This window comes from Branchiostoma floridae, chromosome 18 (genome assembly GCF_000003815.2).
Source record: "Branchiostoma floridae strain S238N-H82 chromosome 18, Bfl_VNyyK, whole genome shotgun sequence".
Lineage (NCBI taxonomy): Eukaryota > Metazoa > Chordata > Leptocardii > Amphioxiformes > Branchiostomatidae > Branchiostoma > Branchiostoma floridae.
Window position 1 is genome coordinate 4,390,739 of NC_049996.1, and position 27,757 is coordinate 4,418,495.

Below are 27,757 nucleotides of genomic sequence, written 5' to 3' on the forward strand. Positions count from 1 at the left end.
GATGTGCTGTCACGGAAGAACCGATTTATCTAATATTATCTATGAATTTATCCGTTTTGTTCCTGTTGAGTTTGATTTCCTGTTGATTTATTAATGTTTCACTGTTTTTCTCAAAAGTTTGTTTTGTCACTTTAACACTAACTCTCTAATACTAACACTAATCTAGGAACTAACACGTTTCGAAAGTTAACATGAACTCAGCCAAAGACAGTCCACACAGACTATAGTTATTAACAAGATAATAGACTGGATATTATCACTTGATAAAAAAGACAAAGTCAAGCATTGGCCAGACCATACGAGTAGAAGACGGATCAACCTGACATCGCTATGGAATAAGCTTCCTCGGACTTGCTTCCCCATGGGTACAATCTGAAACTGTTTAAGACGTTCGGACTACCGGTGGCTGACTTGGTAACGGTGTACTGTGGATTTATCAGGCCTATTCTGGAATATTGTGCACCAGTGTACCACAACAGTCTTACAAGCAAACAGACCGCAACCTTGGAACTTGTACAGAGACGCGCCTGCCGAACAATTCTCGGGCGACACTACACTGACTACTCATCAGCCCTGCAACAGTGTGGACTTGAAACACTGGAGGAAAGAAGAACCAACCTCTGCCGAAGGTTTGCATCCAGTATGCAGAAGTCAGAAAGAACTGCACACCTGTTACCGCAAACCCGTGGTCAGACGCATGGCCGTAACCTGCGGAATTCACAAACACTGACCGTACCTACCTTCCGCACTACATGATTCCGCAACAGTCCTGTACCATCAATGCTAAGGCTTCTCAACGAGAAAAAATGACAATGTTTATGAACAGTAAACTATGTATGCTTTTATTCATGTTAAATGAACTATCCACTTTAAGTTTAACAGCAATTCTCTCCGAGATCATTTGTTTTAAAGTGCAATCACGTGCTAGAAATTGATTGTGTATGTTAATTATATTAAGTAAGCAGAGATTTTAATGTACAACAAGTCACAATTCAGCCCCTGGCTGCCAGTACTTTGTTTTACTAATAAACCATTTTTGATTGTTTGATTGATTAAGTCAAGGGTTAACAGACATCTTTCACAATACAGTATTATAACCCAAAACGTTTGAGTGGCTCCATGAGCCTTTGCGGTGAATCCTATATATATATATGGCCTCCTTCGGTCATATGGCCTCCTTCGCCCCCCCCCCATCTACCCAGGTGAATCCTAAGTAAATAAAAAAAAAGATAACCACTGTCCGATAATTGGTAGTATTTTTTCTGAATCACCGTAGTTTAAAAATACTGTGCGTCGAAATGGGTCCATGAAAGCCATGAAGATATTTTCACGCAAGTGGATGACATAACGATTTTATAAAAGATGTGTCATCGGTAACGGCCATGAAATGCGCTTCAAGTTTCTGCCGACGTTTTGCATCTTCCGCAATACGTCCTGCAATCTTCCGCAGAATTAGAACACGTAACGTTAAAAAAAATTCTGGACGTCCCGCAATCATCTGCAAAAATTGTATGAAAGACGCCAGAAGGTTTCCGCATACGCAAGAGATATGTTGCACATGTACATAGTACAATAGTAGTTGAAGGTAGGAGGTCCATAACAGATCAGTCAGAAAACATTTTTATTTCCCAAACAAAGGTGCTTTAATCAAGAAAGTGTGGTGTTCATTTTTTGGTCCATCTATCTATGATAAGCAACTGGGTTGACGGCTCAGCAATAGAAAATGCTCATTAACTGGACCTCATTAACATAATTTATCAAAAGGTTTGTATTCATTGAATTGCTCTGATAATAAACATGATTTGTGAACAGGTTTGGCGCACGATGAAATATACGCAATTGTTCTTGTCAAAATCACTTAAATCAGTTTCTTTTTTTACAGTTTTGTGAAAAGGTTATGATATGGCTATTTTAAGAACCACATTCAAAGTATGCAAGCGTAGACAACTTAGTACATGAGTGGTGTGTACATCCTTGAGTTTTCAGGATCTCATTAACATAATTTATTAAATGTTTTTATTTATTGAATTCCTCTAATAATAAACATGTTTTGTGAATGGGTTTGACGCACCATGAAATATACGCGATTGTTCTTGGCAAAATCACTTAAATCAGTTTCTTTATGAACAGTTTTGAGAAAAATACATAATGTGGCCATTTTATAAACCACATTCTAAAGTATGCGAGCATAGACAACTCTCTGCATGAATTATGTGTTCCACATCACCTGGGGTAGCGCATAGTGTCACTAGTAGCAGTCATTCACGCTGATGAAGTTAATCTGAAGCGTGATGTTTGCTCTATCCTGGCTTGGTCACCTAGATCGCCATTCTGCTAGGGGAAGCATTCGGGCCTACCCTATATACCTTTCGGGGAGCTGTCCAGCTTGTCTTCAGACTGACTCTAGAATTTGTTTTGTTTGACTACCCCAACAAAAAGGGAGTCAAAACAAACTCCTTGGTCAAACCAATGTGTTTTGCCCTTCGGGAAAACATTAAAAAATAATGTTGCATCAAGGGGTAACTCACATTTTCTGGGTTCAAAGTGATCGTCTGAAGTTACCTTTTTTCTTTAATTATTCATATTCTTAACGCCACAGCTGAGAAAACAAAACAAATCGTGACGATCACGGATGTCAATCATTCAGTAGCCATGGTAACCAATAAAGAAGCTATTCGTCACTCAGTGGCGTTGCCATGGCCACATCCAAGCGGGGAAATCCCATCTGCCACGTTTGTTAACTTGTTGTCTAGGTGACCTGCATCGGAACTCTGTAGGAAAAAAAAACCGACATGAATCCATTAATTGTCGTCGGAAGGCCATCAGATTAATGTCGGAAGTTAAAAGTCCATCGGATAAGTGCCGTTATATCATTGGAAAATCGACATTGGAATACGGTTTTCCAACGAAAATCCAAAGGGCAAGACGGATCACCGTAAATTCCGCCGAAAAACCATCATATTCCCACATGCACGCGCCGATGTTTTTCCGACATTTTTCTTGGGTAAACCCCACCTCCCCGTGCACTGTGCTTCCACTTAACCTCTGTGAAAAATGTAAAGCTAATTATTGATAAATCTATTGATTTCTTGATTAGTGGGAGGGGGGCATTATAAGAAATCTCTGATTTTCCAACTTCCTGAAAATTTCCATACCGGGATTTGATGATGTTCTCCGACTAATTGTATGATAAAACATTACAAGGTTAAGAGACACAGATCCATACGCAAGTCATAAACAATTTTGAACACCACAAAAGGTAAGCTAAGATACATCGAAGCTCTGTATACAGAACAACATAGAGGAAAAGTCTGGAAAAATCCAAGGCATGCCGCAACCGATCGACCGCCATACTGTCACATAAAATACTAGTATTCTGGAAGAAAAGACGTGAAATCTTCACTTACCTCGATAATTTTGTCCTTCTTCTTGTCTTCTGCCTTTTTAGACTTGGCCGCGCCGCTGTTGCCCCTGTTTTTGGGCGGCATTTTGAAGAAATTCTTTCGCGCAAATTTGTTTCAGTCTTTTGACGCAATGTGCAAAGATGGCGGACTTTTCGACTATCCCAGCATCCTCTTCTGCGGAAGAGACCACCTTGAACTCTATAGGGGTGTTTTGAATAGATCCAAAAAATTGAGAAAATACAAAAAGTTATGATTTATGTAACAAAAAAAGCGTCACTTTGATGTGTTAATATATTCCTTCCTCCCTCATGAAAATCTTTTATGTGATTTTCCTAAGATATTTTCTTTTCTACAATTGACATTTTCTACATATCTATTCAGTTCATTGTATTTATAATAAATATGAAGAACTGAATAATATGTAGAAAATGTAATTTACCTATAACGGTGGTGATTTTTATAAAGAAATACCCCCCTAAGTAATATCATTATTTGATCCACTTTTTTTGGAAGAAACGAAGTTAAGTAACATAGAGGTGCTTTCCAAAATATTATTCTCCACAACATTGATAAATACTCACTTTATATCAGTTATATTTACAGTAAATGTATTCATTAGTAACTATATATATGTTTCATATAAAACTGAGTCATATTTTGGTTTCCATATAAGTAATTTTCTCACCTATAAATTATTGATCTCTCCTAAATCGATTTCCCGCCCTCCGGTCAGAGGTTACCAGACATGCGCAGTACCTTTCTAAGAGCCAACATGGCGCTCCGTCCAAGTCGGAAGAACTTCGGACCCAAATAAGAAGCTCTTAAAGAGATCTCCCGCACTGCAAGTCCGGTTTGGCAATTCCCGGAGAAAGTCAGGGTCAAGTGGCACCCAGGAAAGTGAAAGTGAGTGTTGCTAGCGACGTGTACACCTGTTGTTTTGGCCAGGTAATGTTAGGATGTAGCGGTGTAGAATCATGATCATGTGAGGGGGTGGGGTCAGATGACTGCAAATGGTACCTGCAGAAAAAAATCCCGGAAACACATCATAAAAGAACGTGTTTGTGACATTCTAAGAGAAAACCTGAGCGGAAAACCTTATAGAAACCTTACTTATCTAATGTTAATGACATGCGAGGTAGAATTTTGTACTGAAAGGCCCAGCTTCAAATATTATAGTGTATTCTATAAACAGTGATGTCATAAATTATGCTCAACGCCACTTAATTTAGTAGGTCAACATCGTCTTAATTGTTGTAACATAATTTTGTTATATCCACCAATTTGAAATGTAAGAGTTGTTTATGTTTACACTTTTCGTGGCTTTTAGACAAATGCATATTTACACTATAAGTTATAACTGAATGTCAAAACATTTTACTTTTGTTATCACAATCAGCATGAACCAAATATGTGCTTTGCGATCAAAGGCAAAGTTCAACCTGCTATTATGTATCTGTGTGGTCCCTTGTTTTTTTTTTTGCCTGTATGTATATATGTTTTATTCTCTATCAATTTTTCATGTCTAGTTGGTTGTTTAAATGTTTTGAACTACCTAAAGTATCAGTGATTCTGTTAGACAATGAATATATTTCCAATAAGCCCTTTCACAGAGGTTAGGACGCATGTGTGGCGACAGGATTTCTAGGTAATATGTCAATGATTAAGGTGCCGAAATTGAAAACAAAACCCGTCTGGACATTGTTACGCAAATAGAAACAGTGGTCGAGACAAGAACTGTTTAAAATTTCGGGGCCTTTACCTTTGACATATTACCTAAAATGCATCCTGATCTCTGTGAAAGAGCTTATTTGCAGTTTATGAGTCAAATATGACAGATGCATGTAACAAAGTGTAAAGAGTTATGGTCTTTATGGCTGTTGTTAAATTGTTTTATCTTGTTACGGTGACCGAATTTGAAGGTATAAGAAAAGGCTGCTTAAAAAAAAAAATGAAGCAATACTGTATTCAAGTCTCTGAGTCTGACTCTTATAGTGGTCTATTCTAATACTTTTCATCAGTGACACTGAGCAGAGCTGTCCACAAGATCAAAGACATTCATTTACATGGATGGAGATGTAGATGAAAATCATCACTTTATATGATGTGTGTTTGCTTTTCACTTCCATAGACCCCTACTGAAGAGATCTCAGCAGTATAAGAAAGCCCTGCATTGGACTTGGAGGCTGATGACATACTTAGAGATGTAACCAACATTGACATATTATCATGGTTTGTTTGATGATGTTCTTTGCTGATGTTGTTTATTTTGTTTCAGTCCAGCCAGAATGGCAGACAAGACAGTTCTTGTAGAGAACAAGGATGTGGCCTCCTACTTCACTACTAAACACTCATGGAGGGGCAAGTAAGTGTCTAAAGAAGAAGGGAGGGGGGCACACTTATGTATTATAGATATCACATACATGTTATATAACATCAGGGTTGTCAAGGTACCAGGAATTTTTCACAGTGTAAGGGGTAAGTGTACTCCCCTAAAAAGTTTAAAATTTACCACTGAAACACTATTTCCTGTATTTATTGGGCTATAATTTATGAAATAAAGTCAAAGCTTTCAACGTTAACGTTTCCTACAAAACAGCACCCGAGCGCTGGCTTGAACAGTGGGCATGCCACCTGTTCAAAGATACAAATGTACATCCACAGAAAACATGTAATAACCTGACTGGTCCATTGATGAGGTTAATTCCTTTTCTGCATATTGCTAATGATTACACAAACTGCACATTCTTTGAAGGGCTAAGGACTGTTCATTAAAACTAAAAGTGATTTGTTTGTATGAAATTAAAGAGGTATTTTGATTTCTAATTCTTGCCAGTTATCTGTGTCCCCAGTTGTAGGTAGTCCTTTTGGCAAGCCTACATATTTGTTGGATGTTAGCAATTAGTATGTACATTTGTATACTTAGCCAACCCATTCTGTCAGTAATGTGTCTGTGACTTTCATTGATTCAGGTACAAACGAATCTTCTCTGTGGGCACAAAAGGCATCACCACATACAACCCACAGACTCTGGAGGTCACCAACCAGGTACAGTATGTCTAACATTGGACGCACATGATGTCACGTCTTCAGGGATGTCTCCAGGACCCGTCCTTTTGTCTTGGGACTAGGGCTGGGTACCGGTACAGAAAATTCAGGTCCATGTCCGGTTCAAGTCCAGAGGATCAGGTGCAGGTCCGGACCCGAACCTGGACCTGATTCAGTATGACCAAGGAGGTTGAAAGAGGCTCCTTGGTATGACTCATATCAATGGTCCATTTCACTAAAAAGAAATCTGTTTGGTGGAGTATTAGACTCATACTGGCGTTTTAAAATCCTACAACGCTAACTGCACCTGTTCGATTGGCTGTAAAACTTGGTAGAAATTACTATAAACTCTATTCTACTTCACACTTGTTATTTTCTTCCACCTACAAGTGCCAAAACGTGTGAATGCCTGATGAAATAATGTGTTAATTTTCTAATCGGTCCAACATTCTGGACCGGTCCAATAAGAAAAACCGGTTTTGTACCGGTACGCTGTACCGATACCCAGCCCTACCTGGGACAGAAATTTGCTTCAGAAAAAGAATTCACCCTATCCATCCCCAAAATTTTAACTTAAATGACATGAAACTGATGATAATAGTGTGTATGTTCCTAAGCTTGAAGAATGACAGATTTAGCAACAAAAATTCATAACATTGTCTCCCAAACAATGAGTGGGACACACAGAAAAAAATTCAAAACTGGAGACAGCATTACTTGTCTTGTATTGTAATATTCACTTCCATGAAAATTGTCTGGTAGTATTAGTTTTGCTAGGAATGTGTGTTTGCTTTTGGCGCTATATCTCCCCAATGCTTTGAGCTATGGCAATATGATTTCATATTTGGTACATGAGTAGGTATTGTTGACCCTATAGTCAAGTATATTTCTAAACTCCTACTGGCTGACCTTGGTAATGCAGCAAAACTTTATGTTTTTGTATCTTCAGCCATGGACATGTTATGGTCTGGATTTTTAAAGTTTTTTCCTTCATGTTTCTGTTTCTGTGCTATATTAGTATATATATATATACCTTACCAATAGGTGTTGCCTGCAACATTGCACTATTTAAAGACTCAATACGATATAATGGTTTGGGCTTCGTGATGTTTATCATAAAGTATTGCTTAGCAAGCATAGATTTGGATGGCTTTCCCCAGCTCTATAATATGATTTTGGTACAATGTGGTTTACGAGTCCAGGATTGTGAGTGTCATGAATTTTTGATAGTAATGTTGGCCATTTGTTCATCTTTTCTCCAACCCCATCTGTTCGTGTGGACAAAAGGGCGGATCAGTCTATTATTACCTGAGGGGGGAGCATAACCCTCACCTCATATTCCCTTGGTGTTGTTGTTGTTAGAGTTTTTCCTGTTGATTGGTACAGCTATATTTTAGAGGGTACTAGTACATGTATCACTGGCAAAAGACATTGGATGGTTGTCAGAAACATCTGACTGTTTTCAAAATCATGTCCAGTTGCTTGTCGAGTAACTGCTTTTTAGCATATCTTATTACCTGGATGTCTAAACTTCATAACACATATACATGACATATATTTTTGTATGTTTGTAGCGTATAGTATAATCACCTTTAGGCATAATACCCCACTTAAGTAGTATGTATATGCTGCAAAAGGCCCACCTGTATAAGGTTTGATACTGAGTTAAGTAAAGGAAATAAGAGTAAAAGGCATTCCGAAGGGCACAACATTGATTTGAACCCTGCATGGGATTTGAACCCTGAACCTTTCAACCTTAACTTTAACTACCTTAACTGCTAGTACTAGATCACCTTGCCATCTTTGTGTAGGAAATTTTCCCAACCATTTACTGTTGGAGTATGTTGACCCTGTATGTTGAACCTGTGGGTTCATGTGGAGTAACAACAGGGTGTTCGGCCTAGAACCCAGAGGTACCGGGTTCCAATTCTGTCATGCTATTGATCTTGTGCCCTTGGGAAAAGCACTTTTCACAATTTTTCTTAGTCCACCAAAGTGTAAAAATGGATGGTACCTCAGGGTTGAACAAGTTTTCTAAAATCCACTTGTCCTATCGGGCAAGCAGATAAAAAATGTACTTGCCCAAACCAATTTTTCACTTGCCCAAAATTCAAATGTCACTGTTACTAGTATATGCATTTTCACTTCCAGCAATGGAATTCTCTGTAGACAATTGCTTGATGTCATGACTGTAAAAAGTAACAAGTATATCAAAATTGTACTAAAATCAATGGAAAAAATCTTACTTGCCCGATCGGACAAGTTGGGTAGGACATGCACTTGCCCGAACAGCACTTTCACTTGCCCTGGACAATAGGGCTAGTGGACTTGTTTATCCCTGTACCTGACTTCGGTTGGGGAGGTAAAAGGCAGTGGAAGGAAAGGGATTGTCTCCCCCTTCCAGTACAATGCCCAAGTCACAGTGGATAACAACCCACTACGGCCTCAAAAAGATTATGGGACTACCTACAATACATGTTGATCTTATGTTTTCCCCCCCCTCCTCCCACAGTGGGCGTACTCGGACTTTGTGAGCATCCTGCCCAGCCCCAAGGCAGCGAGCGAGTTCATCATCACCATGAAGAAACAGAACAAGAAGAACGACAGCATGCGCTTCTCCACGGATTACAGGGCAGACCTTATCACCGAGGCACTGGTTAGTGAGCATAGTCTTCATTAGTACCTGTCTATCTTTATAACCGGTATAACCGCCGTTCGGCGTAACACACCAGCTTCGCAGGCACGCAGCACGGCAGCAGCTGGTTATATTACACCAAACGACCTGTCACACCTAACTTTTGCTATCTGCCCACACACAAAAGCTTTTCATCATATGCTCTTAAATTACAAAGTTCTCTGGTCACATCTATAGTCATGCCTTGTTACTTGTCAGCAGGGCTTTAGCCAGCTCGAAATTTTTTTCCGTCAGCCAATTACAATCGTCGCGAAAAACGCGAAAATTAATTAGAAGGACTGAACTGAGACCTTGAAAAACGGGTTTTAATGAGATTATCATATGCGAAAGGGCGCCGACACACATTGTCAACAATCATAACAATAGCAAAACAAACAGTGTGTGGCTTTTACGGCCGTGGACGGCGTCCCCAAGCCGCCTGTAGCTTCCACCAAGGATTTTTTTGTCCGTCAAGGTTGACAGATTGGTTTTAAAATTTTTCCGTCAGACGCAGCAAATTTCCGTTGACGGAAAAACGGACGCTGGCTAGAGCCCTGCTTGTCTGTCAGTAACTGTGTTTAACTAGGAGCATGCAAAATGTACATGCATGGCACTATCATTCTTGCCTCAATCAAAGACACATTCCATACATGGAAAGAAATGCACTGTACACAAGATACGGATTGAAGAATTGAAGTGATAATGTTTTCTATGCTCGTGTGATATATTGTATTGTTTGTTTGTTTGTTTATTTTTTATTGTAGTAAAACACAGTGTTTGTTCTGTTTTACAGAGATTTAGAAAGCAGTTTGCAGACTCAAAAGCTCAGAGTGAAAAGGTAGGTGGCCATCCTAAAACATCAAGCAACATACAATGTAAATCTGCGCATTGAATTTTTAACAATTTAATGGTAACTTAAAGGTATAAGTCAAGGTTTTCTTAAGATAAGTATTGAAGACCTTTTTGTTTCATGATCTTGATATTGTTATATTTGTATTTCTGCAGAGGTTCAATGCCTACAAACACCACTGGAGTGATAACAGGGTACAGATACTTCTGGAGGTGAGTGTTTAGAGTTGGGAGTAAGATATATCACTGTATGTTCTATTAGTAGAGTGATCTAGAAAAAAACATTGTACTCTTTATGCTGTTGTTTTGACAGACAGGCTTGCCATTTTGTTAGTCTTTTTGGTTGCCTCAGTCCAGGGTACTGAATTGCATAACATTTATGAAATTGGTATTAATTTTACAAGGAAAACACGAATCACTATGCAAAATTGTAGAAATTTTATGGTCTTTAAAGTCTTATGGGATATGCACAAATTACTAATATTTATAGATGTGAAATACACAAATCTTATTGAATTTGCAGTCTTTCATGGAAACTAGCCAAGGGTGATTCATGCATATCCCCATAGACTTGTATGGTTTCGGAGAGTGAATCATACATTTTCCATGAAATTTGTATGAATTTCACAAAGTTCTTGCTTAGGCACCTCTGCAGTCACTGATACTCTGAGTCACTAGCTCTTCTGTTTAAGATACTTACTGTAAATGCATTTAAGTTTGCAGAGATTTAATTTCACGGTAGTGGGAAAGTGGACTTTTCGCGGTGGTTTTAAGTTCCCGGTACCACCATGCACCATGCACTCTTACTGCCATGGAAAATGTTCGCGTTGGTTTTAAATTCGTGGTGAAGCGTAAAAAACGCGAACATTAAACCACCTCGAAAGTTTCTGCATTTACAGTACTGTAACAGCATTTCTGTGCAAGTTATGATTTTCTTTGCATGATGATATTTAAAAATAAAACAATTTTACTGCCTGTCCTGTCTCCAGGTCACCGCTGGGTCATTGAACCAGGTTGACCCTGCCACCAACAAGGTCCTGTGTTCATATGACTATAAGGACATGGAAGGGGTAATTGAGGTGAGGGGTCTTTTGTTTTGCCATCCAATCTACATGTACGATAAATGGAGTTTACATTGTTCACGTATGTTTGCAAGGGTTTAATCTTGAGCTAGGGAGAACTTGTGTTGCAATGTTGATTTTGATCCTTGGTGCATATATGATTCTTGCTTCAAAAACTAATGGTAATGCACTGCACAACCTAAGTTTAAAATTACTGGTAAGTTGCACTAAACAAAATATGATTGCACAACACAACTGGGCAACAAAGTATTTTGATCTCAGGCTAGTTGTTGATAAAAGGGGCATTCCACTCCAGAAAGGGGTGGTGTTTTCCAATAGATAAATGTGCCAATGAATACATAATCAACCAAATTTTGTGGAATTCACATTGCGCGATGTGTGTTTTGTAAAACAAATTATGACACTCACTAAACCCATGCAAACCCTACCCATGCATTCCCTATAGACACTTTGTTTATCATAGTACATACTTTCGGAATAAATGAGGATCGCTAAGCACACCGAGAAGGCAAATTGCTCATAAGATTGCTCATTTATTACTTCCTAAAATTAATATCTATCAGAAAATAACACTCCCGTGTGGAGTGGAATGTCCCTTTAAAGGTGCACTCTCACTGAACTTTTGTCAAGCTTGCATCACTGCGGGGTTCGAAAGATTCTCAAGGAATCTCAGAGATAAAGAACAAATTTTCTTACTTTTTGTATATTATGTTGACTTGTCTTCTAAATCATACTTTTCCTTATTACGCAATATCTAAATTATTAAAAAATTGGAGAAAATAACAGTGCCGCAGTGAAGGAACCCCACAGTGACGCAAGCTTGGCGCAAGTGGGGTGAGAGAGCACCTTAACAAAGATGTTTCAGCAAACCATGAAAACTTGTTTTTTTTTTTTTTTTTTCTATTCAACAAAACAAACGTATGAAAACCGTCCAGCAATTACAGAATAAGAATGTATGAATAGAATATCAAACAAAGAAGTGTGATTATGAAATAATCATCTCCAGCGGAAACATATGAAACAAGAATATGCACAGAAATGTATGAAATAATATAAACAAACTTTGCAATTTACATATCTAAATAAACAAAGATTAACTGAACAGAAACGTACGAAATGATTATAAGAAAAACGTATGAAATCAGATTATATCAGCAGAGATTATGAAATAATCTATGAACAGAAAAATTTGGAAATAATCATATGCACATAAAATGATCATAACAAGAACTATATGAAATAATCATATCAAACTGAAATATATGAAGTGATCATAATAACTTGTTTGTTTCTCTCAGGTGTCCGACTATCCGGGTGGATTCTGTCTGATTTATGGTGGGTTCAGCAGATTGGTAAGTTTCTTCCTGACATACATATTTTCATACTGAACTCTCATGTTGGTTTATTGTGAGCCCTTTATATGCATTTGGGCAATGATGGTCTAAGTGTAGACAGTAAAGGATTATGAAGATGTAACTTTTAAGGTACATGCAAAATTTGTCCCATAGCTTGTTTGACGCTGTAAGGGTATTGGGTTATTTTCCACTGTATTGGAAGGCAGAGCCCATCCTCCTCTGTCTACTGCTCATTTACTTCCCCAATTGAAGTCAGGTACCCATTTTGTCAACTGGATGGAGTTGTTAAAGTCTTGCTAAGCGTCTTTCCAAAGTGCACAAGATTAGTGATGAGCCAGGATTTAAACCCACTGACCTATATGTGTACTGGGCTAAATACTGTAAATGCATTTAAGTTCGCGGGGAATAATTTCGCTGTAGTGGGAAAGTTTTAAGTTTGCGGTAGCACCATGCACTATAGTAGTCTCTTACTGCCGAGGAAAAATGTTAGCGGTGATTTTATGTTTGCGGTGAAGTGGCCACCGCAAAACCCGCGAACATTAATCCGCCATGACATTAAGCATTTACAGTAAACTGGAGTTATGCCACATGACCCCACAGTTTGGAAAGACAATACCATCAAAAGAATAATAAACTAGACAAAGATATTCACAGAACAACAAAGACAGTCATCTATAACAATGCTCTTAGGATTGTGTTAGGTTATCGAACGAGTGATAGTGCCAGCCAAATGTTTGTGACACATGGGATTGATACTTTTGTAGCTAGAAGGAGAAAACTAACGCAAGCATTTGTACAACGCATCGCCACATCTAATAACAACATTATCTCCCGGTTTTTCCACTCAGATGCCTTCTTCCATAGCAAATTCTGGACACACTATGTGAATCTTGTTTACAAAAGCCCCGGCTAATTCAACTTTTTTATTGTACATTAAGTGTATGTGTATTGTTGTATTGTATGTTTTTATATCTATTATATATGTGACATGGGCCAAGAGCCTGAAATAAAGTTGAAGTGAAAGAAAAAACAACATTTATTACCTTCCAGCACCTTTTTGCATCTGATAAGAAAGACGACATCATCAAAGCGGTGATGGAACACGCGGGAACGTACGTCGGGCTCACGATTAAACGGAGGAAAGACCCCATCGTCCAGGACCAGTTCACCTCGCACCGACTGGGCAAGTACAGCGGAGATGAACACATCACCTCGCTGGCCGAGTTTGTGGTCCAGAAACATTCACAACGACACAGCGTGAGTTGGATCAAACTGTTTGATAAATTAGTAGAAGGGAACTTTGGTGTGAGACACTGCTTCAAGTTAGCAATTTCTGAACCAGGCTACATGTAGCCAGCCTGAAATTATTTTTTGTCCCCATCAATTTTAACTCCAATTGTTCCTAGGGATTCTGGGGTCATGCTCCACAGGAAAATTTTGAAATCCAGACCCTCTGAAATGCTATTTCCTGCATTTTAAGTTGAAAATTTTGCTGGTAGACTAAGCTGTTCAATGCCATCTATTTTGGTGAAAAATTACACAAGGGAGACATTTTTTAAATCTTTACATATCTTCAATATTTCTCGGTCACAGAGGACGGAATGGGAAAATTATCTTCCGTCCCGAGCTTCAAAATTCCTTCTAAGGACGGAAGGACAGGTGCTGGCTACAACCCTGTTCTGTACTAAATTATGTCACATTCACAATTACAAGGACTGTCTAAACTAAAGACACAGTTGTTTAAAGCTGATCTATATTGAGTACAGAGACTTAGGAGTGAGATACTGATAAGCAAATCATAATCACTCTGAATCTTGTGGCTATCTGAGTTAGAGACAGGAAGTGAAGGATCTTTGTTGGAAAATACTTTCTAAAGAAAACTCTGTCATCTCACATTTTTTTTGGTTATTGTCAAATGTATGCATTGACAGACTCTTTTACAACTGTTAGCATATTATGAAATGATGATTATTGAGTTTTCTTTGAATGGTGGTACATTTTTATGATTTTTAACCTTTGGTATCATTATTCTGAAGAAGAAAACTGCACTCTTTCATCTGCATGTACAGGGCTGGAAATACTGGGTGCATCCAAATTGGAGCTGTGCACCCAAATATTTTCTTATGTTTATGTATGTAAAGATATCAAAGTATACTAGTACACGTCATATTCTTGACATCTAAGTGTTAGAAAGATAATAAAAATGTCTGTTATGGTACTTGTTTAAGAATTTGATAGCTTGTAACTAAGTTTTATCATTAAATTATTTAAGTGGTGCACCCAAATTTCTTTCGGTGCACCTAATATTTTAAGCTGGGTGCACCAGTGCACCTAATCCCCAAAATGAATTTCGAGCCCTGATGTATTTTCGCTGACCATATGTTATTTGCCTGCCTGTACCATGCAGGACCCAGTGAAGAGAATCTTCTGCCTGACAGAGACGTGTATAGTGGAGAGAGACCCAGCCTCTTACAGCATCATCACTCTCAGGCCATTATGTGATGTACGTAATTCACCCATGTGTTGTACATGTGCATGTAACGCTAGTTTACCTTTATCCGTGGGGTGACCTTTATCCGTTGTCTTTAAAAAAAGCACATTAGGAGTATTAAGTCTGCTGACAGTGGTTTCGAATTTGCATTATTTTCAAAATTCGATTTGAAACCACCGTCCGTCGACTTCATATCCCTAAATATGTTTTTCTTACAAACAACGAATATAGGTTACCCTCGGATAAAGGTGAACCAGCGTTACATTGTATTCTTATAAAAACTGGGGTAAGTACGTAGTGCTTATCAGTAGGCTAGAACAGAAGAAATCGAAAGTTGAAATTTGTAACTTTCATTCAACACAAAAGAAATTTGCTTACCTCAATCTTTTTGTCGCTCATACGTCAACCTTCCTCGTGATTGGTGTGATCCAATTACTCAGAGCACGTGACTCAAGTAACAGGGCTCCAGACTAACTTTTTGGCCTAGGAGCACTGCGCTCCTAACCTCTAAAACTTAGGAGCACCAGCAAAAATCTAGGAGCACCACTATAAAAATTGGTTGTAGAAGCAAAAAATCTAATAATCATTGTTGATAACCTGGAATAGCATATTTCAATACAGTAATATAAAAGTGAGGTGAATATAAAAGAAAAAACAATCTTGCTTTAAATATGGTGAAAGGCCTACATTGATGTGGTGGTTCTTGGGGATAGGAGGACAAATCACATAATTTTTTTGCTACAGACGGCTGCTTTATTCAGACTCGACTCTTGTACCTCCAGCCTTGTCAGGCATGACAGTCACTGTTGACGAACAAGTTTTAAATGCCGAAAAAATGAGTTAATCAAACTTGCAACATAAGGATTATCAAAATACTGGCACGGAACGATATGATGATGATCAAAATGAATTCAATACTGAAACCAAGTTACACAGACAAAAAAGTAATTATGCCTTCTTATTGTAAGAACAATAGAAAAATAACTGATTAATCCCAAATTACCATTTAAATTGAAAAAAAAAAAACACAAATAAGTATAAAAGTACAAGTGTGTGACAAAATGGGTGAAATTGAATTGAAAATAGAAATAGTGCAGGCCGCTCTCCAACACCAAGATTGTACCTCAAGAATGTTTTCTTTCCAAGTTTATTTATCCTACCATTTTTTTTATAAATGCCTACTTGTTCACAGGGCTGCAACATTGTTGTCTAAAAAGTCATGTTACATAAGTTTTGTTACTGCCTACTGGACCTCCACTTACCGTGCTGTCATAGCATATCATACCATACCATACTATACCAAGGAGGTTATTTCCTATACATGAAATCTCCTTGGCCAAACCAATATATATATATATATATATATATATATATCATGTATAGTCTCAAATTTCCCTATCTGTTTGGACAAAGGGACTGAATAAAGGTCCAGTAGAAATACATTTTTAAACCTCCTTGGTGCATGTAATTGAAGACAGACAGACACATGGCAGACCTTAATGAGGTGTGACCCCCCTGCTGACCATCCCCGTCAGGGGAGGAAACTAACACCTGGCAGGGCCATCTTTCCCTGCAAAGATTCTACTTGGCTGGATGATAAATGATGATTAATTGTAATAGGTCGCACTGTGCGACTGTGGTTACAGATCTGGTCGCACCAGGGGAATTCTACTCGCATATGCGACCAACTTGGTCGCAGTCAGGAGCCCTGAGTAATGAAATGTAATTATTGCCCGGCAAGTGGCCATACGTTGGTTGAGTGTTACCTGTCGGCCTCATTTACCTCCCTCACTACGTTATCTGGTTTAGTGTCCATCATTAGACTTTGTGCTTTGTCCAAGGTAATGAAATGTCCCGGTGATTTAACATTAATGTGATGCAACACCTCCAACGAGACCGAACCCAGTCTCCTGTGCTCCAAAAACCTAGTCTTAAAGTTTTTATATAGGTTGGTGATCATGTTAAGCTGAATGGTGGTTATAGTGGCCATACATTTATTTATTTCCAGCACTTAGCCCACATCAACGGACAGCAGAAATATGTTTAATCAAAAACATACAGAATAACACGGATACAGAAGTTAGATATGTATGAGTTTCCATGGGCAGGCAATGTGAATCTCCCAATAAACAATTTAAAATGTAAATGTAATTTGTGTCTTGATCTGTTGAAACTCTGATATACTTTGTATGTATTTAATGCACTACACTGTACACCAATATGGTGTCATGATATCATGTTACCAATGGAACATGTATATATTTTTCCCCCAGGTGTTTGCAATAGTGAGAAGCCAGGTGAACCCACAGGTCTTCACTGTGGAGTATGTGAAGGGAGCCACACGGCAGTACAGCTCAACGGACAGGTCAGGATGAAAAAAAAAACATCAACCTTGTCATCCTATTTTAATGTCTAGCTGACAATAAGCTAACCTCCCTGGTGTATGTTGGTCAAAGCACAAACCATTGTTGCCAGGTCCCTGGTTGATTTTAACTGTGAGTTTAAAAAATCAAGGGTCCCAGCTGTGTCCCAAAATAGTCCTGTAACCACAGGGTTTCCCTTGGTGCTATGCAGGGGTCACTTCTGCCCTGCTATTGTTGGTCACATGACATGCACAGTACTGGAAAGGGTTTCAGTACTAAGGACAGGATGTTAATCTGTAGTCCACAGTTCATTGTACTTGTCAAAAAGAGCTAGGGGAATTTGGGAAGGGTGTCAGTACTAAGGACAGGATGTTAAGAGGTGGTCCACTGTTCTTTGTGTTTGTCAAAACGAGCTTGGAGAATTCTTTCTTTCCTTCTTTTTACAATGAAATTGTACATACCATGCATACGTAGTGTTTGTCTCCTCTGTCATGACCAGTGCAAGACCAGTTAACTAAACTGAGTTAGGTATTGCTAACTTTTACTTCTTCACAACTTTACCTTTTTACATTCCTTTAGAGACACGTTGATAGCCAGTATGCTGGATGGTGTACGTGCGTCGGGTAATCGGGACGTCTGTGTGAAGATGACCCCTACTGACCGGGGTCAGAGGTTAGGACCCCTGTTCACCCCTGTGGATGAGGAGGTGGAGAGTTTACATCTCAAGTTCCTGCAGCAGCCGCCAAGTAAGGAAACATGTCTTAGACATTGTGTCTTAATATATTTTGATGAAGGTTAGACATCCAGGTAATAAGATATGCCAAAAAGCACTGTTACACACACACATGAGATGCTAGGATTTGAGAACTCTCTCCAATAAGATTTCTCCAGTGTCTGATGAAAGACACCGGATGGTTGTCTGAAACATCTGACCATTTCCAAAATCATATCCAGTTGCTTGAGTAACTGCATTTGGGCTATCTCCTATATTATTTCTGGCAAATAGGTTATAGTTTGCAAGTGTACATTGTATATATAGTGTCTGTGTTGGTTGGTTGGTTGATTGTTTTTTGAGTGATTTTTCTTCGGTTATTGACTTTATGTTTGGAGTGTTTTTTACTATGAACAAGATGACTCAAGAAGTTATGACTAGTGTACTGTAATTACATGTAGGTGATATCAGGGAAAGAAGTTATGGAAAGATCTTAACGCGGACCTAAATCTAGTTGTAGATACAAATTGTATGTCAGGGAAGCTATATAATTATGATTTCTGGTTTCTGGTCTGTTTATGACGTTGTTTCTCTCTCCTCTCCAGATGCCAAGTTCTCAGAAGCTGTGTACAGATTCAACAACAATGTTTCCTACAGCGGGCTGCTGCACGCAGTCACTGCAGATGTGAGTATGAAACAGTAGGGGTCTCTGCCTTTGCTATCCTCTATTGTTTTTTGTTTTTTTTGTGTGCTATGCTTGCACTCAAATATTCCGTAGTATGCCTTTAAGCAAGGACCCTGGTGCACCTGTACAGGGCTGTATTCTGTCCATATACAACCCCTAATTCAATTGTTAGCAGCCAATCACATTGCCTCTTTACAATAGGCAATGATGTGATTGGCTAGTAACATTCCTACAGCAGCATGTAACCATGGAAAAAGATTTCAGATTTCAGATTCAGCTTTATTGGTTCTTGGCATGGCAAATGACGTTATAAATGTCACATGAAATGCGCCAAAGAATTACATTTCATAAAATCTTAAAAGTTGTTACAATTCACAAACATACATAATCACATTTAGTTTTTAAAAAACCTAGACACTGGATTAGATATAGCAGTGGGGGAGAGACAAAGTGAACATAACTATGTCAGCAACAATAACGTACGTAGAATTTACTGCATGTATATATGAATACAGGGATTGAAATACTTTTTTTTTGCTACATGCAAAATTGTAAGTTGGCAAAACATTTACGGGCAATTTGAAAAATTTACATGCAAAATACGACTACTCAGTGATTGCGACGAGGGACGCTAGCTTGAATCGGCGAATTTAATTACATCTAGTGAAGCTACCGAAGAAAGATACCGACAAAAACAAGGAAGGAAAAAGACAGACGTCCATATGTTGTTCTGTCTAAGAGTAGGGTGTCTAATTCCTGAGAGTATTTTTTACGGCCAGGTATTTTCAACATGCAAGATTGCAAGTTCATAATATTTTTACGTGCAAATCTCGAAAATTGTGTGCAAATTGCAAGTTAAGTAATGTGTATTTCGAACCCTGTGAATATATGAAACCACATGCAGTTGTTGGATGAACTGAAAGTGAAGCTATGACTCATGTCAGTGAAAGGGAGGTACAATGTACAATGTTAATCACGGTAAAGAGAAAGAATAGGAAATAGAAAAATGGAAAAATATGATGAAGCAATTTTTGAGGAATCCCTTTTTTGATGAATCATTTGATCAAAATCGACCGGTGAAGTTAAGATTTGAGATTTAAGATAAAGAAGTATCATATTTTTTTTCTGTGTTTCCTGTTCTTTGTCTTCTGTTAGGCACCTAATCCCTGGGCCGAGGGCACGCTACTTTCAAGGATAAACAACGTGAAATATTATTTGGGGCTACCTTGGGCAAATACCCACACTTTCATTTTCTCTTCTTTTGATTTTTTTTTGCTTGATGAGCACTTTGAAAATGAATGTTTTGGATAAATTAGGAATATTTGGAAACATGGGGTTAAAAATGATTTTTTTTTTGGCCAGCATGGGAATGTTTTGGGTTGCAGGAATTAAATAATAATATCCTCAACTGTAGCAAGAAATGTGAAATTGCAGGACTGATGGAATGCTGGGGCCATTGAACAAAACTTAAAGATTGTTACACATGCTACTACATTGTGTGTTCTTATTATAAACTTTAAGCTAAGTAACAACTTGCACACTGAGGTACTTGAGACAACATTTTGTGGAGAAAATATTGAGAGAAATTTAAAAACTAAATGATGTTGGCTGTCTTTGTAAATTTGAAGGTCTTTTTGTTTTCCAGGGTTTCTTTGCAGAGAACAAGGAAAAGTTGATCCACATCGCCATCACTGTTCTACTGGAAAGGGAAGGTGGGTTGGAGTCTATTAGTACTTACGTGTACATGTTTCTGGCATTATTCCAGCTCGGCAACGCCTCTCTTACTTTTCAGTCTACCCTAATTCCAAGCTATAACCTTCTAGTAGGGGATACCAACTATCAAATCTTCATTTTTCTAAATTAAAGGCAATGCCATTTTTGAACATCAAAACTAGTGTTTGGATACAAAATGTGCCAGAAGTTGAGAAATTTACAAAACATTTCCCAAAAATTGTAACAACTTTGGTCCTAACGTTCTAATCTGGTACAGTATTCGAATTGTTAACAGCAGTGCACTTGACACACTCAAGCTAGTATCTTTCAATTGTTCTTTGGAAGCATGACATTGTGTGATGACAGTAGAAGCCCTGTTATCACTTTGTCTGAAACAACTGAGTGTATGAAACGTTATTGCAGCCCAGGTATAACATGATGATAATAATAGAGGAAGGAAAAAAAAAACTGAGTGTGAGGCTTTCTGTGCTCCTATCCCCGAGAAACTGAAAACTTTAAGATAATGAGTAAATGACTGTGAAACTTAAGGTTTAATGATAGAATTATTGCCTTTTTTTTAATACAACTGTATTTTCCCTATCCACAGGAGACCAGACCACCCTCCCAGCAGAGGATCTGGAGAGCCAGTTCCATGCCCTGCGTCGTCTGGTCGCATCTAAGGCTGGCTTCTGTGCCTTCACTACATTACCAAAGTCAGTAACTCTTGACTAGATACATGATATATTGGAAAATAGTTTCATCAGGTTGATAGAATATAGGATAAAGGAGAAATTCTTTGTACACTACCAGTGGGTACTTACATAGCTTACATTTCGATGTCTCTCAGACACCTTCGTCAGAGCTTCTAACTGGAGTTCTGATGCTGGAGTTCTGACGCTTAAGCTCTGACGAATTGTTCCAGAGATGATCAAACTCTAGCTATGTCATACCCCAATGGCTTGTGTACCAAGAATTTCTCCTTTATCCTATACATGATATAATTATAAGTTACCAAATGCACAGGAGACCAAAGTGCCGACCTTTGTGGGGAAATTTTATCATCACCCAGCAAAAATAAGTCTTGAACATTTGGTTTGAAAGAAACTCTCAGAATGTTGGATTTTAATCAAAAACATCTTAATTGCATCTTTCTTTCAGAAAATTTCCTTAAAATTGAAGAAGAACTTTATTGTGCAACAATTGTAACAGGTACAATGTATGGCAATCTGTGTATACATGGGAAATACACAAATACAGTCAAAGTTTTTCTTAAAGACAACTCATTGGAGTCAAATCTGGTTTATGTTGACAAGTGGTCACTATATACAATGTTGTTTAAATGCATTGGACACAGCTTGTGTCAATTGGAAAAAGTAAAGGGACTGCTCGAAAGTGGTCACATTGGCCATGACATTTTGGTGATACTTTTAAGTGTAGTGTAGTTTACCCTGATAAGATCTCACCTAAGTCTAAAACTATTTTCTGTGCCAGGTTCCGTGAGAAGGTAGGCCTGAAGGTGGTGAAGGCTCTAAAACGGAACGACACCGGAGTCATCCATGCTGCCATCGATATGATGGGGGCGCTCATGCAGGTGGGTTTGGTCATGTCGGCATGGCAACAACATTTTTTCTTCTTCTGCTGTACGTTGACTTGTCGAGTAGTCACTTTGACTTTGTTTTACTAGAGGGATATCAATTTTACCGTATTTTTCCTTTAACTGATTACGATAAACTTTTTTTACATCTAATCATAATCTAAAGTGCGTGTTTCCTCTCTGTTATCCTGGTCTGTCTAAAATGTATCTGTCGCAGTGTAAGACGTTGTAATGTGGATGAAGAAAAGAAAGAATTATAGTGTCATATTGTACAGTCTTGTCCTGACTTAGTTAAACCCACTTCCAGTCAATGTGCGATGACTGAAACTTTAAACATGGACAGTTGAATAAATTTCTTGTTTTATCAGATTTGCACATCCAAGGGCATACATTAAGTCACTGTGTACACTGTCCAGTTTTAAACAAGCCATCTCAAACATTGTCATCTAGACCTCTGACCTCTAGACACTGTGCTATATTGTAAATACTTTGTGATTGTTGTATTTTTTAAAATGTATGTATTCATGTTGATTGTCATGTTGATTCATGTTGATTGAACCTTAGAAGATTAGCCCGTGAGGGCTAAAAGGTTTCTTAATAAACAACAATAAACAACAACAAGGGATGGTACAATCTAGATGGCAGTCTAAAATGTTGCAACTTAATAGAGTCATTGTTCTGTTTTAGCCCATGCACGATGACTATGACTTGAGACAGGAACAGCTGAACAAAGCCTCCATCCTGTCCTCCAAGAAGTTCCTACAGAGTCTACTGGATGTGTTTGCTGCCCATGTGGTGAGTAGTATATATTTTGTACATAGTTTATGTAATACTGTAAATGCAGAAATGTTCGCGGTGGATTAATGTTCGCGTTTTTTGCGGTGACCACTTCACCACGAACTTAAAACCACCGCAAACATTTTTCTATAATAATTATGGTATTAGACTGCAGTCTATGGTGTTACCGTGAACTTAAATCCACCGCGAAAAGTCCTTTTTCCGGCTACCGCAAAATTGAATTCCCCGCGAACTTTAATGCATTTACAGTAGTCAGTGGCAGCTGTTAGTTTGTTTCTGTAGCAAGAATAAATTTTACAAGCATACACTCAGGGAGTAATTGCTGGCCTTTTCCCCAGTTGAAGGTACATGTATGTCTAGTTTTTAACATGTACAGAAGTCATGTACTTACTAATGGCTCATAGCCAGAATGCTGGCAGAATCCCCAGAATTGTGCAGAATTGGCCTTCTTCATGGAGACATCTAATTGCAACCTATGTAATTATTCAAATATTAATTCATCTGGTTAATCTATTTTGAAATAAATTAAGGTTTTCTGGAATTAAAGTTTTCATCTGGAATTATACTGTTGCCTGTTACAATAGACCACAGAATTAACAGGATAACATCGCGCAATCCTCTGCTGCAGTAGAAATACGTTCCACTCGGCCCTTTGATATTGTACATACACAGTTTGTTCTTTTGTCCCCAGCCAAGAGGGACTGGTGCCCTGGTCATATCCGCCATGTTGGACTTCCTGACCTTTGCCCTCTGCGCGCCGTACAGCGAGACGACGGACGGGACGTACTTCGACAGTTTGTTACAGATGGTCGCAGACATGGGGAGATCCATATTCAAGCTCTTTCAGGTCAGGATACTCTTATTGGGTTCATACTACATCTATTTTGTGCTGTAGAGGGTGATGTGAAATTTAGATAGTTACTAATCTGTATAATGTTGGTTTTCGATAGATAGTAGTATAGAGTGTGCGATCCGACTTTTGATGGATCATACTAGTATTACCCAGCATTGTAATGTGTCTTGTCGCGTGATAATCAAATTGAGTATCATACTATCATCAGGTATGTCACAAGAGAACTCCAAAGCAAGATCTACCTAGTTGAAAAGTAGCTAACTTTGTGTGAAATCATTTGAATATTTTGCCAAAAGTATTGATAATTTAACAGCTCAACGTCTTATCTTCTCTTAAAGTTGATTGTTCATTCATTAAAAGTGGCACTTTCTCTGCTGAGCACTAATCATTTATAAGGAGTCTCAGAATGATAAGTCAAGATGAATACACACTTAATCAGAGGACTAGCCTGCTGCAAATGATTGCACATAAGTTGTGTTGCCCAAGGGCTATTTAAACAGGAATTGGTGCCATACTAGGGGTGGGTATCGGTACGTTGCACCAGTACAAAACCGTTTTTTCTTATTGGACCGGTCCAGAAAAAACGGACCTGGAAAAATTAGGTGGACCGGATGTTGGACTGATTGGAAAATGAACAAATAATATGAGCAGGCATTCACACGTTTTTGGGCATACCGGTCGAGAAAAATAACGAGCAAAGTAAAGTAGGGTCTATAGTCATTTCTACCAATTTTTACAGCCAATCATACAGAGGCAGTTAGCCTTGTAGGATTTTAAAATGCCAGTGGGAGTCGAATACTACACAAAACAGATTTCTTTGTAGCAAAATGGACCATTGTTTTGAGTTTTGTCCATTCACAAGTTTTCAAATACTGAATCAGGTCCAGGTTCTGGACCTGAATTTTCTGTACCATTATCCACCCCTATGCCAGTATTAACCATATGGTGCAGAAAGGGCTTTACGTACAAAGTAGAACTGTTACACTACCTAGCTAACTGACTTATGTCTGTGCTTGATGTTTTTCTAGCACCCCTCCATGGCCATAGTAAAAGGTGCAGGCCTGGTGATGAAGTGTTCATGTTTATCTGTACTTGTGCAGCACCCCTCCATGGCCATAGTAAAAGGTGCAGGCCTGGTGATGAAGTGTTCATGTTTATCTGTACTTGTGCAGCACCCCTCCATGGCCATAGTAAAAGGTGCAGGCCTGGTGATGAAGTGTTCATGTTTATCTGTACTTGTGCAGCACCCCTCCATGGCCATAGTAAAAGGTGCAGGCCTGGTGATGAAGTGTTCATGTTTATCTGTACTTGTGCAGCATCCCTCCATGGCCATAGTAAAAGGTGCAGGCCTGGTGATGAAGTGTTCATGTTTATCTGTACTTGTGCAGCACCCCTCCATGGCCATAGTAAAAGGTGCAGGTCTGGTGATGAAGTGTTCATGTTTATCTGTACTTGTGCAGCACCCCTCCATGGCCATAGTAAAAGGTGCAGGCCTGGTGATGAAGTGTTCATGTTTATCTGTACTTGTGCAGCACCCCTCCATGGCCATAGTAAAAGGTGCAGGTCTGGTGATGAAGGCCATTATTGAGGAGGGGGACCAGGAGATTGCTGCTAAGATGCAGGACCTGGCCCTGGCAGAGGGGGCACTGCTGAAACACTTGCACATCGCCATGTTTACGGCCAGCAAGGACAACAGGATGGTGGCACTCAGGTAGGCATGGTAACAGTTGCCAAGGCAACAGTACTAGTCATTCTGGTTCAAAGGACTGCATTGAATTTCATGTATGAGAGTGGGATGACAGCAAAATGTTGGCACCGAGGTAGGCATGGTAACGTTAACCAAGCAAGCATTGTGTTCTACCACTGACAATGCCTGCATTTGATGTATTAGGATAAAAGACTGATGGGACTAAGTTAAACCAACCAACAAACTTAAGCATTCCTGTTTTCATGTACATTGTAAAGATGTCTACAAGCTAAGAGGGACTTTAAGGTTCTTGATACCAACACAGAGCACTAGCTATAGGAGGACCTTGCAAATAAAGATAACAGGTTCATCAGGAACAGGAGAATCTAGCAAGCTTATGCACATGGCAGATAAAAAGCGGATTTAGAGAAAAGAACACTACGACAAACCTTACTGATGTGCCCTATGTGGGAGAGACTCTTTTGTTCTTGTATAGGACAGTTTAGCCATACTTCTGAAGCTGTAGGGCTGATATCAATTAGGATTTGTCAATACTAACCGAAGGAGACCATATATATAAAATGTATGACATTATTAAAAAAATGTATTTACTGTCAGTTTCATCACAATTAGATTCAGTCTAAACTTTTGTCTACATTGCATTGCTTGCTTTTGTTGCATGTATTCTTCTGCTGCAAGAAAATAAAATTGGTTACAACATAATTTGCTCTCTCCTGTTGCAGACAGCTGAGTAGACACCTGGTGGGATTGTGGGTAACAGGAGCTCCCACAGCTATGGGTCTGCTGAAGAGAATCGTGGTAAGGTTCAGGAATGAGTTGTAAAATCTAGGGTTCTCTCAGTTTGTTGTTACCTGGTAGCCACAAAAAATGGTTGTATGGTTTTGTTGTGTCTGGATGTGTGTGTCCGTTTGTTTGTGGTTCTGGATATTTGCATTCAACATAACTATAGAGAACCCCTTGATGGATTGTAATAATTATGATAGTTGTTAATGTTTTGTTGATAGCAAATGAGAGGACAGTGGTCAAGGTAGATTTTGGGCCGCTGATGTGTGACCTTGTTTCAAGTGTATTCATATTTGTTTCTTTTGAATGAAATTAAAGTTACCTGTTGAAGGTATAAAACTGTAATGTCAGACTTAAATCATATACCTAATTGATTATTGATTGACATAGATGGAAGACCTTTTAACTAATGTTTAATTGAGGCACAGTGAACACTTACACATGTATTCCCTCCCAGTAACAAATTGAGCTTTCTGGCTTTGCATTATTGAATTAAAAGTGACCACTCTTCATTGGAGTTTTGACTGATTACATTGTGTACAAAAGTCACATCCATACCAAGCCCTCCTCCCTCCCCCCATCCAGCCCACGGGGTTGCTAGGTTACCTAGACTCGGAGGACCAGGTCCCACAGAAGGAGGTGGACCTGATGCATGTGAGAGACAACGTGAAGATCGCCCAGGACCAATCACAGCGCAGGAAACCTCAGTGGAAACAGGTGGAGGAACTCTTGCTGCACTGGAGAGCCAGGATAGGCCTCAACCAGAAGGAGGTGAGAGGTCAAAGGGCAGGGGTCATTCTGTGTAAGGGTTGAGAGGTGAAAGGGCAGGTGCCAGGCTAGCTTGAAGGCTAGGGGGTTTGTTGAGGTTAGGTGTAAATAGGCTGTGTGTGGTCTGACATTTTTAGTGATAGACTATGAGAGGACAATGGGATAGGCAGCTTTAAGTTTAAGATACAAGTAAGAGTAAAGGGGTCAAAGGACAAGAGTTGGTTGCCGTTTCATTGACAGAGGTGAGAGTTAAAGAGATACTTTGTCTTGAAGCTCTTCATTCAGTCAACATTCCTCTAAGTCTGCTATAGCAACTTGATTCTTAAGGCTGTGAAAATTTTGTGTCCTCTTTCTGATTATAATCCACATTGTGCAAATAAAATTACAAATTGAATTGATATTTTGATGTCACTTTCTATACCATGATTCCCTGTTGATTGACGTAGCTTTCGTTCTCCACACAGGACCCTCGGGATGCGGTGAGTTCAGATTCAGCACTACATGTAGTTATTACTGTAACTGTTCCAGTTTCTTAATCTTCATCTTTCTTTCTGCATGGGCCGCTTCCTTCCTAAAAAGGAGGTTCTATTTTCAATCTCCATGTTCTAACTAATGCTGCATGAGCTTGTAGAGATAGAAGATAATCTGTACTAAAACTTATATATAATTACAAGATTCCTTTAATTATTTTATGTTTTGCGTGCATGGCATCAGGTTTAGTTACAATGTTTGAGTGACATTATTTTGTAACAAACAATGTGTGTTCTGAAAGGGAAGTTATATATTGTGCTAGTTCTTCAATATAGTGACTAACTGTATTTTAGTAACAGGTCTATGGTTAGAAGAAGCCAGGAACTACGAACATTCACAGTCATACAGT

At 38.8% G+C, this 27,757-nt stretch overlaps 2 protein-coding genes across 11 annotated transcripts in view; one reads left to right on the forward strand and one right to left on the reverse strand.

Annotated features, from left to right (window-relative positions):
- Positions 1-3,595, reverse strand: part of LOC118405299 (zinc finger CCCH domain-containing protein 15-like) — an 11,960-nt gene extending 8,365 nt beyond the window's left edge. Inside the window, exon 1 of the mRNA XM_035804731.1 lies at positions 3,408-3,595. Coding sequence (XP_035660624.1) covers positions 3,408-3,488 — 81 coding nt within the window. The 5' untranslated portion in view covers positions 3,489-3,595. The remainder of the gene's footprint in view (positions 1-3,407) is intronic.
- Positions 3,596-4,127: 532 nt separating this feature from the next.
- Positions 4,128-27,757, forward strand: part of LOC118405281 (dnaJ homolog subfamily C member 13-like) — an 87,169-nt gene continuing 63,539 nt past the window's right edge. For 6 of the 10 annotated variants that reach the window (XM_035804691.1, XM_035804696.1, XM_035804695.1 and 3 more), the window contains exons 1-22: positions 4,128-4,307; positions 5,680-5,766; positions 6,374-6,449; positions 8,962-9,105; positions 9,917-9,961; positions 10,129-10,185; positions 10,962-11,051; positions 12,353-12,406; positions 13,460-13,666; positions 14,817-14,912; positions 17,174-17,265; positions 17,843-18,009; positions 18,581-18,660; positions 20,306-20,372; positions 20,981-21,086; positions 21,865-21,964; positions 22,655-22,762; positions 23,457-23,612; positions 25,151-25,329; positions 26,049-26,124; positions 26,695-26,880; positions 27,324-27,356. In XM_035804691.1, coding sequence (XP_035660584.1) covers positions 5,690-5,766; positions 6,374-6,449; positions 8,962-9,105; positions 9,917-9,961; positions 10,129-10,185; positions 10,962-11,051; positions 12,353-12,406; positions 13,460-13,666; positions 14,817-14,912; positions 17,174-17,265; positions 17,843-18,009; positions 18,581-18,660; positions 20,306-20,372; positions 20,981-21,086; positions 21,865-21,964; positions 22,655-22,762; positions 23,457-23,612; positions 25,151-25,329; positions 26,049-26,124; positions 26,695-26,880; positions 27,324-27,356 — 2,196 coding nt within the window. In that variant the 5' untranslated portion in view covers positions 4,128-4,307; positions 5,680-5,689. The remainder of the gene's footprint in view (positions 4,308-5,679; positions 5,767-6,373; positions 6,450-8,961; positions 9,106-9,916; positions 9,962-10,128; positions 10,186-10,961; positions 11,052-12,352; positions 12,407-13,459; positions 13,667-14,816; positions 14,913-17,173; positions 17,266-17,842; positions 18,010-18,580; positions 18,661-20,305; positions 20,373-20,980; positions 21,087-21,864; positions 21,965-22,654; positions 22,763-23,456; positions 23,613-25,150; positions 25,330-26,048; positions 26,125-26,694; positions 26,881-27,323; positions 27,357-27,757) is intronic. The other 4 variants (XM_035804697.1, XM_035804699.1, XM_035804701.1 and 1 more) reach the window with 2 other exon arrangements.